Here is a 14,252-nt window from a genome sequence, read left to right on the forward strand (position 1 = left end):
CGGAATGAGATGATGTATGATGATAAGAGTGCGTCACACTGTGTGATTTTATTTTGAAATCCCCCCCATTTTTGGTAGCCCATTTTTTTTCACCAGTGTAAATTGTCTAGTGTAATCCTGGGCGCTACACTCCCTCTGCCAACCTGGGGAGAGCAACGGACTGACCCCCTGCTTCCTTCCATGCATGAGGAGTCCAATCCACTTCTCTTCACCTGACATGGGGGAGTTTCCCCAGTTGGATGTATAGCACGTGGAAGGAACATGTTATTCAAACCAGTTTCTCTCCTCTCCGGCTGGCCAGGGGGAGGCAGTTTAGAGACCAGGATTACTGCATGTTTATTTTGTGAGGGTACACAGGGAGAACATGCAAACCCCACACAGAAAAAGGCCCTTTCGCCAACCCCCACATCGGGTATGGGCACTGATGACGCGGAGGAGGGAACACGCCGCTCCCAGCACCCACAGCGTCCACAGTGGGAATCGAACCCAGGACCTTCTAGCTGTGAGGCGACAGCACTACCGATTGCGCCACCTGAGCGTCTGAGGACCTCACGCAGCAGACAGACAGGACAGACTGTCAGAAACACAACAGCTCACTCAGCAGACAGACAGGACAGGCTGTCAGAAACACAACAAGCTCACTCAGCAGACAGACAGGACAGGCTGTCAGAAACACAACAAGCTCACTCAGCAGACAGACAGGACAGACTGTCAGAAACACAACAAGCTCACTCAGCAGACAGACAGGACAGGCTGTCAGAAACACAACAAGCTCACTCAGCAGACAGACAGGACAGACTGTCAGAAACACAACAAGCTCACTCAGCAGACAGACAGGACAGGCTGTCAGAAACACAACAGCTCACATCTTTTTGGGCGGGAACTCCTTTTGGTGTTAGCATTATGTTATGCTTTAGCTATTGAAAAATAACAGATCTACAAGCTCATAGCGCGCCACCGAGTGGCCTACCAATTCTTAAGAAATAAATCAGCACAAAAATACATCATGTACATTTCATTTAGACCTTTGTACAGATATTTTAACTTTCAATGTCCAGTGTCCCTCTCTTTAAACAATTTAAAACCTTAAAAGTCCACATACAAGGAATTGGCTTAATTGGCCCAACGTGGCCCAAAATCAGTGGTTGCAGGTGCGTTTCCTCCAGGCAAACCTATATTCAAAGGCCCCGAACCCCATTTTGATTGTTTTTAGGGGATCCATAGCAGAGCTATACGGTGAGAGAGAGATCTGTTCATTGGTGTTTTCTTGAATAAAGAGCCTCAAAGACCAGTCAGTTGTCCATGCACCACCCCTGCAGCAAGTGTGCGTTCCCGATAGGCACATTAACAAAACATGGACAGTGACAGTGTGTGGTCAAGCTGTCACAGGACTCTTCTCTCCGCTACCTATACCTATACCTACCTATAGGGGTCAGCATCGTTATTCCGACGGCGTGATGGTCCGACTCGCCCCATTAGCCCTCATCAGGCTACTAACTAGAGATACTGTATCGGTATTGGGACCGTGGGTCCTTATTTGTCATATCGGGTCATATTGGGTATCGGTGAATATGCCAGTCTAACCACCGATCCGACACAGGGGTAAGGGGGTTGACACTATGCCAGTCTAACCAGTGATCCCACACAGGGGTAAGGGGGTTGACACTATGCCAGTCTAACCACAGATCCCACACAGGGGTAAGGGGTTGACACTATGCCAGTCTAACCACCGATCCAACACAGGGGTAAGGAAGGGGTTGACACTATGCCAGTCTAACCACCGATCTGACACAGGGGTAAGGAAGGGGTTGACACTATGCCAGTCTAACCAGTGATCCCACACAGGGGTAAGGGGTCGACACTATGCCAGTCTAACCACCGATCCGACACAGGGGTAAGGGGTCGACACTATGCCAGTCTAACCAGTGATCCCACACAGGGGTAAGGGGGTTGACACTATGCCAGTCTAACCAGTGATCCCACACAGGGGTAAGAGGGTTGACACTATGCCAGTCTAACCACCGATCCCACACAGGGGTAAGAGGGTTGACACTATGCCAGTCTAACCACCGATCCCACACAGGGGTAAGGAAGGGGTCGACACTATGCCAGTCTAACCAGTGATCCGACACAGGGGTAAGGAAGGGGTTGACACTATGCCAGTCTAACCACCGATCCGACACAGGGGTAAGGGGGTTGACACTATGCCAGTCTAACCACCGATCCCACACAGGGGTAAGGGGGTTGACACTATGCCAGTCTAACCACCGATCCGACACAGGGGTAAGGGGTCGACACTATGCCAGTCTAACCAGTGATCCCACACATGGGTAAGGGGTTGACACTATGCCAGTCTAACCACCGATCCCACACAGGGGTAAGGGGTTGACACTATGCCAGTCTAACCACCGATCCGACACAGGGGTAAGGGGTCGACACTATGCCAGTCTAACCACCGATCCCACACAGGGGTAAGGAAGGGGTTGACACTATGCCAGTCTAACCACCGATCCCACACAGGGGTAAGGAAGGGGTTGACACTATGCCAGTCTAACCACCGATCCCACACAGGGGTAAGGAAGGGGTTGACACTATGCCAGTCTAACCACCGATCCGACACAGGGGTAAGGAAGGGGTTGACACTATGCCAGTCTAACCAGTGATCCCACACATGGGTAAGGAAGGGGTCGACACTATGCCAGTCTAACCACCAATCCCACACAGGGGTAAGGAAGGGGTTGACACTATGGCAGGTAAATAAAATGTTTTAAGTTTGCCGAGTTTGCTTTGGAGTTGCCCAAAAAGCGCACGTTTGAGTGAGGACTCAGTCTGCTATGAACACAACACGAGATATTATAGCTAGATAGCTATAAAACACAACATGAGATCAGGACACTGGTGTCGGTATCGGCTATAACACAGAAATGGAGGTGTCGGGATCGGATCGGAAAGTGAAACAAGTGTATCGGGACATCCCTTCTTCTACTAACCCCGTCCCTTAACCCATTCTGACCGGGAACCCGTTTTGGTGTTAGCATCATGTTATGCTTTAGCTATTGAAAAATAGCAGATCTACAAGCTCATAGCGCGCCACCGAGTGGCGCGCTACGAGCTTGTAGGTCTGCTATTTTTGAAAAAAATCGAAGAACGACTGACATTTTTTTAGAATCTGATCTCAGGTCAGAATGGGTTAATCAGACCAGTGTGTGTCCAGTGGAAACCTCGTATGAATCTGATCTCGGGTCAGAATGGGTTAAATCACACGTGGTGGAGCCACGTTGTCGGACTAAACGCGCCGTCGGAATTATACGAGCGGATCAACCCGGGCCTGGTACCTCCTAGTGTCCATTCCGTTTCCTCCCCCCGGGTCTTCCAACTGTCCTCCATATAGTCTGAGTCGAGTTCCGGCATATAAATGGGGTCCAAAACACAACCATGGGTTCCCGGAAACAAAATCCGCCTCATGCCGGGGCCGTATACTAGAACATGTATACGCACTTAACACATCACAGGGGTTTAGGACGTGTTATTGTTGTGACGCAACTGTGAGGGCTTGTAGGTCGGCTGTTTCTTTTTTTGTTTTGAGTTTATTTTTTTGCCAAATAATGTGTTGTGTCGTTGTTATAATTCCAGCGCTGCAGGAACAGGCTTACTGTCTTCCTGCGAAGGCTTCCAGGTTGAAGGAACAGGAACAGGAACAGGAACAGGTTTACTGTTTTCCTGCAAAGGCTTCCAGGTTGAAGGAACAGGAACAGGAACAGGCTTACTGTTTCCCTGCGAAGGCTTCCAGGTTGAACGCCGTGTCCATGAAACGCTGCAGCTCCAGCAGGTGAGTCTGCTTGTTGCCGGTGGCGGGAGCGGCCGCGGGGTCACGCCCAGCGTACCTGAACACAAACGCCACACACAAGAGAGAACCGTATACGTTTAAAGACCAGGGGTTCCCAAACTTTTTTTGGACCAGGTACCCCTTTTGGGGTAGATATTTTTCCAGGTACCCCCTCATCCTCGCAACACGGATAACAAATAAATGTAAATGTAAATGTATACAGACGTCTAAATGTAGACGTCTAAATGTAGACGTCTAAATGTGTCTTTTCAAATGGGGGTCCACGGGCTAAGTAGTGTCAATTTGGGGGTCCTTGACATGAAAAAGTTTGGGAACCACTGCTTTAAACACTTTAGCACTTTATGAACATGAACAAAATAGATGGGTCCCCCCTGGAACTCCCTCAGGTACCCCTGGGGGTCCCCGGATCCCACTTTGGGAACCACTGCGTTAGACAGTGTTTAACCCATTTTGGCCTTTTGGTGTTGCATTATGTAATGCTTCAGCTATTGAAAAATAGCAGATCTACAAGCTCGTAGCGCGCCACCGAGTGGCGCGCTACGAGCTTGTATAGGTCTGCTATTTTTGAAGAATCGTGAAAAGTGACATGAAAGTGTTTGAGAACGACTGACTGCTTTTTCAAGAAAACAGTCAGGATTTAGAAGACATTTTGTAGAATCGTTCTCAGGTCAAAATGGGTTAACCCACTTAGACCTGAGGTCGATTCTACAAAATGTCTTCTCTAAATCATGACCGTTTTCTGAATGTCAGTTTCATGTATCTACATTTTATGTCAGTTCAATATATGTAATTGACCGCCGACCCCCATCAGAAAATATGTTGTTCCAGGGACCACCCCCCAGAAGCAAAGATTTGAGTTAAACTTTCACTCTGAAAGAATAATATTCTTTCAGAGTGAAAGTTTTTAACTCAAATCTTTTTTTCACTTTTTAAAACTTAATCTGGTCTCCATTGACCAGATGAAGAGCCTTTGGCTCGAAACGTCGTCAATAAAGTATGACTTTTGGAGCATATTAACCCATTCTGACCTGAGATCAGATTCATACAAGGTTTCCACTGGACACACACACTCATGGTCTGATGAACCCATTCTGACCTGAGATCAGATTATAAAAATGTCAGTCGTTCTTCGATTTTTCAAAAATAGCAGACCTACAAGCTCGTAGCGCGCCACTCGGTGGCGCGCTACGAGCTTGTAGATCTGCTATTTTTCAATAGCTAAAGCATAACATGATGCTAACACCAAAATGGGTTCCCGTTCAGAATGGGTTAATGTGCGGGTTCTTTTTCTGATGTCCCTTTTCGAACCCAGCACCTCCATCCGTTTTTGTCCGAGTAGAACGGAAGCACATGCACAAACAAACAAACAAAACAAACAAACAAAGGCGGAGCTTACCACACAGGGCGTGTCCGGCCGGTGGTGGTGCGGAGGCGGGGCTTGACGTAGTCATAGTAACCCTGGTTCTTGTGTTCCTCCTGACACCAGAGCAGGTCCGCGGCGGGAAAGCGTTCCGCCTCCACTTTGACCAGATCAAAGGGGAACGGAGAGAGCTGGCGGGAGAGAGAGAGAGAGAGAGAGAGAGGTAGTGGAAGTCATAACCCATTCCGACCTGAGATCAGATTCATACGAGGTTTCCACTGGACACACACTGGTCTGATTAACACATTCTGACCTGAGATCAGATTCATACGAGGTTTCCACTGGACACACGCTGGTCTGATTAACACATTCTGACCTGAGATCAGATTCATACGAGGTTTCCACTGGACACACACTGGTCTGATTAACACATTCTGACCTGAGATCAGATTCATACGAGGTTTCCACTGGACACACACTGGTCTGATTAACACATTCTGACCTGAGATCAGATTAAAAAAGTCAGTCGTTCTTCGATTTTTCAAAAACAGCAGACCTACAAGCTCGTAGCGCGCCACTCGGTGGCGCGCTATGAGCTTGTAGATCTGCTATTTTTCATGCTAACACCAAAATGGGCTCCCGTTCAGAATGGCATAATGAACGTAGTGTACGTCAGAGGCGTATCTACAATAAGGCTGTCCCGATCCATTTCTGCCTAAATCTCATACGATGAGACAAATGAGAGGACGAAAACAAGACCCGAGAACCATTTAGTGGAGACAGCCGATTGGCCGCTGCGGTAGAGCGCGACCCCTCAATCACCCGTTGGGACATGTAAACGCATGCCTTTCAGCCTCTGTATCCATCCTACTCGTCTGGCAGGTGGATATCGTTGAAAACCTCTAGTGCTACGATTGAACGATTTTAATCGTTGAGCGATTTTAATCGCTGAACAATTAGCTATAGAGCTATAGCTAGTATAGAGCGTTTGTCACGATTTGTCACGATCCGAGTTGGCTTTGTCCGCGGCGTAACGGCGTCTTTAAATTAATACTTTTTGAAAAGCCTATATGGAGAAAATGAATGGAGAATCATTTCCTGGGCCACTCGTCGTTCTGAAAGGCGGGCGGGACTGCGACGCTCTATAGAGCTCTATATAGCTTTATAGCTAGAGCTCTGTAGCTATAGAGCTTGTAGATCAGCTATTTTTGAAAAATCCTGAAAATGTGGCACAAATCTTTGAATATATATATTCTTTCAGAGCCAACGTTTTTGGCTCAAATCTCTGCTTCTGGGGGGGGGGGGGGGGGGGGTCCCTGAAACAACATATTTTCAGATGGGGGTCGGCGGCCAAATACATATAATTCTGGGGGTCCTTGACAGGAAAAAGGTCGAGCACCACTGACACAGAAAACATGAGGTTTTTCAGAAAACTGTCAGGATTTAACACAAGCACGTCGGAGCAGCCGTTCTGACCGATTTTGAGATTTTAAAGTTGATTTTCTTAGCCCATGAAGTCCAGAGAAAGTCCCCCTTGCATGACTTTGTCTAAATATTCGATTGAAATCATCTCTGGTTTTTTCCCCCCCCCATCTAAAACGTTTTGTAATTATGATTTTAGGCATAGATATACCTACTAGGTCTGGCTATTTCGGCCAAATCGACCGAAGGAGATGTATAGAGTCAGTGAAACACTGTTGTAAGGAGATGTATAGAGTCAGTGAAACACTGTTGTAAGGAGATGTATAGAGTCAGTGAAACACTGTTGTAAGGAGATGTATAGAGTCAGTGAAACACTGTTGTAAGGAGATGTATAGAGTCAGTGAAACACTGTTGTAAGGAGATGTATAGAGTCAGTGAAACACTGTTGTAAGGAGATGTATAGAGTCAGTGAAACACTGTTGTAAGGAGATGTATAGAGTCAGTGAAACACTGTTGTAAGGAGATGTATAGAGTCAGTGAAACACTGTTGTAAGGAGATGTATAGAGTCAGTGAAACACTGTTGTAAGGAGATGTATAAAGTGCATTCTTCAGCTCAAGGGGCAGGGCATTCCACAGAGTGGAGGCAACCAGTAAAACACTGTTGAGAAATACGTGAGTGCGTGTGAAGAGGGTCAATACGTGTGTCTAACGGACAGTTGGCAGCTCTGCAACGTCTCCAACGTCTCCCCTGTGGGTTCCTGTCCCTCCCTTGATTCTGACAGTAAGGCTCTTTCTCAATAATGGCACAATGCCAACTTCTCTATTCTTCTCTCTCTCTCTCACCGACATGTCTTCATCAGTAATGCCACTCTACCAACTTCTCTATTCTCTCTCTCTCTCACAAGACACTATAAAGGTCATTGACCCTTTCACTTCAACTAGGCCTTTCTGAAGGGTTCTATCTGGTGCAGAGCTGTGCTTCAGAGGGTCACCACTTATACCAACTACCCTGACCTTGACCCTGACCCCAACCTCGACCTTGACCTGACCTCGACCCTGACCCCAACAGCCTACAGTCCAATAAATTGTCTTAGTATAAAAGTGTGAAGAGAGACTCTTCAAAGACTTCATCTTCAGTACAATTAAAACAGCCTCTCTTTCACACCATTCAGAATGAAACAATACAAGGAAGAATCATTTAGGTAATGCTTTAAACATTCTGCTGAGAAATAGCCTTCCTGCCCAGGTTCAAATCTATCGGAAACATCAAAGTATGAAATTCAAATGACTGTAGTTGGGACTTCTTTAACTCTACAGACTTGGGGGGAAAAATAGTTAATGCTTGATTCAGTGACTTGAGCTAAATTGTGTAGAACGATTAGCCTTCTCCTGACGTCACTCCTCCATGATACGGGGGCACACACACATGCAGCTTTTTGGCTACTAGCTAGCTCTTAATCGCTCACACCTGCCCAAGTTTGGGTTGGGGTTGTGCATGTCTTTTAGGGATTCCGTTATGAACGATTAAAATTGATTCATAATAATAATAATAAAAAATAAAATTAATTCTGGTTACAGTTACAGGAGTTTTCACTACATGGTGTCTGTGATATGAAACGTAAGAATCACCCTAATCACAGTAAACATCATGTCTTCAGTCATTTTAAAAGTTACTGTAGTATTTAGTCACTTCAGTTCAAGACTGGAGTAGAATGTGATGAAATCCTATGTATGGAATCGAGAATCATTTTGAATAGAAAATCGTTTTGAATCTGGAGAAAAAAATGCTTTTGAATAAAATAAAATAAAACGTTTTTGGATTGAGAATCGAATCGAATCGAATCGAATCGAATCGAATCGAATCGAATCGAATCGAATCGAATCAAATCAAATCAAATCATGGAACACCCAAAGATTCACAGCCCTAATGTCTTTGTTCTCTTTTTCTATTATGTGTCAATCCACCGTTGAGCAATACATCATATGAAAGGTTACAGTGTGCAGTTTCATAATATGTAAAGAACTGGAAAATGACCATGTCCCTCTTGCATATCAAACCACTGTCCCCGGTCACATATTATGAGTCAATCCACCGGTGTCATTGCAGAGGAAATTCACACAATTTGACCACATCGCTGTTCTCTCAAAGAGTCCATCTTTAATGTCCTCAGTCTCTTGTGACTTCTGTCACATCAAGCTGTACAAGGAGAGCAGTCTGAAAACCCACTACGATATCTGAAGACGTGCACACCTCAACTGGAGTCAACTCAACTCAGAAACTCAACTCAACTAAGAAACTCAACTCAACTCAATTAAACTAAGAAACTCAACTCAATTAAACTAAGAAACTCAACTCAATTAAACTAAGAAACTCAACTCAACTCAATTCAACTAAGAAACTCAACTCAACTCAACCTAAAATGTCTGAAGACAGCATCTACACCACACCAGAGCCGACCGACGACACTTATGAAACCCTCCGTGTTTCTGCCCCTGAGAACACAGCACAGCATGGAGGTGGAGGTATAGAACTAACCGTCTACGAAAACCTCAGAGGTTCTGACCCTGGGAACACAGCACAGCATGGAGGTAAAAAGAAAAAAATACTATTACTACTACTAATAATAATACAATGATTTAACCCATTTTGGGCGGGAACCCCTTTGTGTTTGTGTTATGCTTTAGCTATTGAAAAATAGCAGATCTACAAGCTCATAGCGCGCCACCGAGTGGCGCGCTACGAGCTTGTAGGTCTGCTATTTTTGAAAAATCGTGAAAATGTGCCTCAAATCTTTGAATATATAATATATTATTACAGAGTGAACATTTTAACTCAAATCTTTGCTTCTGGGGGGGGGGTCCCTGGAACAACATATTTTTAGATGGGGGGGGGGGGGGGGGGCGGAGGCATATTACATATAGTTTTTGGGGTGGCGCGCTATGAGCTTGTAGATCTGCTATTTTTCAATAGCTAAAGCATAACATGATGCCAACACCAAAATGGGTGCCCGGTCAGAATGGGTTAATGGTACATTAACCTTTATTCACATGCAATCATATTACTGTAGCAACACAATGCATGTGCTCTGAATTTATGTATAAAATCATTATTGAAAATGAAAAAAATCTGATGTTTACAACATTCAGGATTTAAGAAGAATTTCTTCAAAGCTGTTGCAGCGTGTGTGGGGCTGCTCCTATTGGCTGGCATCATTGTCCTGGTCATACTCAGTGAGTAGCATTTTATAAACACTACTGTATCTTTATGTCTCATATTTGAGTCAGGAATAGTTTGATTGATTACTTTATTAACAGTTCACCAAAAAGAACACTTCTGATATTAGAAGATTTGGTGTGTGTGTGTGTGTGTGTGTGTGTGGCGTGCGTGCAATAAGTCACAACATGACCTTTAGGAGTGCATTGACGCAGAGCATATACAGCCCAAATTATAGATCCCGACAACACCAAAATGAATGACTGCAGTGTGGACCTTTAGGACCTTTAGGACCTGGTCCTGTCTGCCAACTGTCTGTCCTTGTGGACACATAGATACTTTACAATGACAAACACTACATGCAGGCGCGGAGATACTGGGGGGGAAGGGGGGGGGGGGGGGGGGTCTCTATTTTTTTTTACACTCTCTCTCTCTCTCTCTCTCTCTCTCTCATTTTTTTTTTTTTACAGTAAATTGAGAGAGCAACTTATCTGCAGTTAAGCGATGTTACGCAACTAATCAGTTTGTTGATTATCCTTCTTGCAGATTTGGACCTGACTAAACAGAGAGACTGGTGGAAGACCAGTTATGATGAGTTCCAGACCAGACTTAACAACATGACCGAACAGAGAGACCAGTTACTGACCAGACTTAACACCACGACTGACCAGAGAGACCAGTTGAAGACCAGTTATGATGAGTTACTGAGCAGACATACCAACCTGACCGAACTGAAGAGGATTCTTTGTGGTCAGTGGGACGTCACTGTGTTTATACATTCATCATGTTGTTCATCATTTTGTCATTAATCACATTAAAAACAGTGTCTAACGTTATATTCTGTTGTTAGAATCACATGGATTTACATTTGGTGATGGTGTGTGTTACTACTACTCTACTGACTCTGGGAAGACCTGGGAGGACAGCAGAGCATTCTGTACAGCCAGACAATCTGACCTGATGACCATAAAGAGCAGAGAGAAGCAGGTGCAGTGTGTGTGTGTGTGTGTGTGTGTGTGTGTGTGTGTGCGTGCGTGCGTGCGTGCGTGCATGTGCATTAGTGCATGCTCTAACCTACTCCATCTAGTTGAGACACACATCTAGTATTGTACACATTGTACTTCAGTAACCAGCTGCTTTTCTGTCCAGGACTTTGTTGTCAGACTCGTCAGATCCAAGACTGTGTGGATTGGATTGACCGACAGAGAGACAGAAGGAGAGTGGAAGTGGGTGGATGGAACACCACTGACCACAACACCGTAAGACTTTACCTTCATTATTCTACTGAGGCCCATTCTATAAACGCCTTCTAAATACTGACCTAAGTTTTCTGAAAAACTAATATTTAGATAGCAGCATCACATTTTGTAATACTGTACATACTGTACAGAACCCCAAAAGGGGTTCCCGCCCAGGATGGGTTAAAGAAAACATTTCAACTACATTTATTTTCAGCAAACTACATTTCACATTATTTCCTCTTCATATTTATTTCTAAATGGAATCAAAGGCTATAATACAACAGTTACTCTGTATCCGTTGTCTATTTAATTGTACAGTTAATTTGTACGTACATAATATAATCATTATATACATTTGATCTGAATGTTTAGTTTTTTTTTTTAATCATGACTTCAAATTATACAGTATTACATTATATTCTAATGTAATATAATTTGAAGTCATGATAAAAACATTCAGATAAAATCCTTGTTGTGAAGGTATTGTAATGTATTAATGTGTCTACTTCTACAGGTACTGGGGGATTGGTGAGTCTAATGACCGTGGAGGAGAAGACTGTGTTGCGTTTACTCGTGAAAGATGGTACGACAATCCATGTTCGTGGACACGGTATTGGATTTGTGAAATAGTTTTCTAGAGTTATGCATTAACTAGTAATAGTTATGTGTATGTGCAGCACCTGATTAACCCTTTGTGGTGCCTGGAGCTACCACCCGTCAGAGGGGGGGGGGGGGGGTTCTGAGTACACCAAATAGACAATGAGCTTGTAGATCTGCTATTTTGGGAAATGTTACCCCCAGAATATTCATGCTGCAGGTTCAAGAGGGTAATTCATATTTCCATTATTCAGATAAAGGGGAGACTATGTAATGTCACATGTAATCAATGAACAACAGCCATCTGTTTCATTTTAACACCACAGACTGATAGATCAATAAAGTGTTTGTGAGGAAACTGGGTTTGGTCCAAATCAGGTTATTAAATGGGTTACACGACTTCAAATCACGTATTCACCTGTTCAATTCGAATGATAGCCACGGTGTCCTCCATGCCTCTGTTCTTGCGTTCGCGGGTCAGTTCATAGTAGACTTTGCCGGTGCAGAAAACCACTCTTTTCACCTGGTCTGCGTTGGTCGATGCAGGCCCGTCTGGTATTATACGCTGGAAGTTGGTGCCTGAAGGCAAGGCAAGGCAATTTTATTTATATAGCACCTTTCATACTCAAGGCAATTCAAAGTGCTTTACAGAGCAAAAACAAACCTAGAGTGCAACAGTGCACTTTAAAATGAATACAGATAATAGATACAATTACATTACATTACAACAGATACTCCCACCTTTAACACATTCTGTACAAAACACGTCTGGAAACGTCATAAGGATCAGAAACGAGTAATACCTTAGACGTCTGTGGACGTCCTAGCGACGTCCAAACGACGCGGGGCGAGATAATAATATTCAGAATTATTCCTATTTTTTTTTTTGGCATTTCGCTTTTCGCTTGCCGTATGCTAACGCTCTGTGCAAATATTAGCTTGTCATTGACTCCCATGTTAGCGCGGCGGAAAGAATGACTCGTATCTCCTCATCCAGGGCGCTCTCCGTGGTGATGAATGGATCGATATGCTGGCGCTGCATTTCTGCTCCTCATCCGTCTCTCCCGCAAAATATGAACGCTTTTTGGAGTTTATATAAATATATTAAGATGATCGGGGATTATGAGCTCACTTTGTCAAGTCAATTTTTTTAAGAAAGTATTTCCGGTTCATGGCTTTCAGAGTAAAAGCGATCAGACTACTCTGGCACTATAAGGGCCTTTATTTTGATGCACGTTGGCGTACTCAATGTGTTAATAGAAACACAGTTAATTGGGATATGCAATGTTAAATAAATACGTTTTTAAATTTGACTTAAAAACGGCTATGGTTGGGGATTTTCTAATGTAACCTGGAATGCTATTCCAGGTTTGTGGTGCATAATGGGGGAATGCTGCTTCCCCATGTTTTGTTCCAGATATCGGGTGAACCATCAGTAGGCCAGCCTCAGATGACCTAAGGGTTCTGGAGGGCTCATATGGCTTCAGCATGTCTGAGATGTAGCTGGGCCCAAAGCCACAAACTGATTTATAGACAAGTAATACAATTTTAAAATCAATTCTCTGGGACACTGGTAGCCAATGTAAGGATTTTAGGATTGGTGTAATATGGTCATATTAGTTTTTGTCAGGACTCTGGCAGCAGCATTCTGAATTAGTTGGAGTTGACGAAGAGCTTTGTTTTGAAAGCCCTGTGAGCAGACCATTGCAGTAATCCAGTCTACTGGAAACAAAAGCATGTATAAGTGTTTCTAGGTCTTGCTTGGACATAATTCCCTCTAACTCTTGCAATATTTTTAAGGTGATAATAGGCAGATGAAATTACAGTTTTGATATGACTGTTAAAATTTAAATCCGAGTCTAGGATAACGCCAAGTTCTATTACATACCTACTGACCGCCAGAGGCGGTGTTTTCAACACCTGGATATACATCGCGCGCACGCGCAGAGGTCGAATATTAATACCAAAATTGTCACTCGTGACCCCCTGTGGGCGTACCGATATAGGTGCCCAGTTCACAGGGTTCATCCTCTTTCATCTTTTCGCCTTCGCAAGTCGATTTATTTTGAGCTCCTGCTATAGTCCTTCGAGGCTGCATACAGGGGCTCTCGACGCTGGCCATGCCTACGGAGCCTCTACGCATGTCGTTGAAACTGAAACAGCTACGCTTTTGTGTCTCGAAACCGATACGGTTGGAGCTGCCTGGTGCCCTCCAGAGACGCGTGGTTTGTTGTTTTTCATGACTGGGGATCCCCCCCGTGCGTTCGGTAGGAGCCACCTTGCGTCCTCCAGAGGCTGCATGGCGGCGATAATTCCCCGCCGGGCTCCCTGGTCCAACTATTATGTTGGACTTTGTTTCTACAGGTAAGTTGTGTTACTTTACTTGCCCGGCGGGCGCGCCTGCTACAGCGTTAGCTTCGCTTTGCTGTCTGGCGTTACATTGGGTTGGTGTCAGTGTTTGCTCGCTGAAATCCAACTTGTATGATTTGTTACAATTGTCGGTGGCGGCAGGGGCCGTCCATCCTCCCGACTAATGCATTAAGGGTTAGCGGTTGTGTGTGTTCACTATT

The 14,252-nt window shown here is 44.6% G+C and overlaps 1 protein-coding gene and 1 long non-coding RNA gene across 2 annotated transcripts in view; one reads left to right on the plus strand and one right to left on the minus strand.

Annotated features, from left to right (window-relative positions):
• Nucleotides 1–3,752: 3,752 nt before the first annotated feature.
• LOC308317687 (2-oxoglutarate dehydrogenase complex component E1-like) overlaps nt 3,753–14,252 on the minus strand; it is a 64,574-nt gene continuing 54,074 nt past the window's right edge. Inside the window, exons 20-22 of the mRNA XM_080766893.1 lie at nt 12,101–12,261; nt 5,244–5,398; nt 3,753–3,884 (exon numbers count right to left, since the gene is read on the minus strand). Of these exons, the coding sequence (XP_080623019.1) occupies nt 3,764–3,884; nt 5,244–5,398; nt 12,101–12,261 (437 nt within the window). The 3' untranslated portion in view covers nt 3,753–3,763. The remainder of the gene's footprint in view (nt 3,885–5,243; nt 5,399–12,100; nt 12,262–14,252) is intronic.
• Nucleotides 9,780–10,811, plus strand: LOC308317693. Its single transcript, XR_013964291.1, has 3 exons — nt 9,780–9,861; nt 10,391–10,594; nt 10,695–10,811. It is a non-coding gene; the product is annotated as an uncharacterized lncRNA (long non-coding RNA).

This window comes from Protomyctophum bolini, assembly GCF_963924005.1.
Source record: "Protomyctophum bolini genome assembly, chromosome: 6".
Taxonomy (NCBI): Eukaryota; Metazoa; Chordata; class Actinopteri; order Myctophiformes; family Myctophidae; genus Protomyctophum; species Protomyctophum bolini.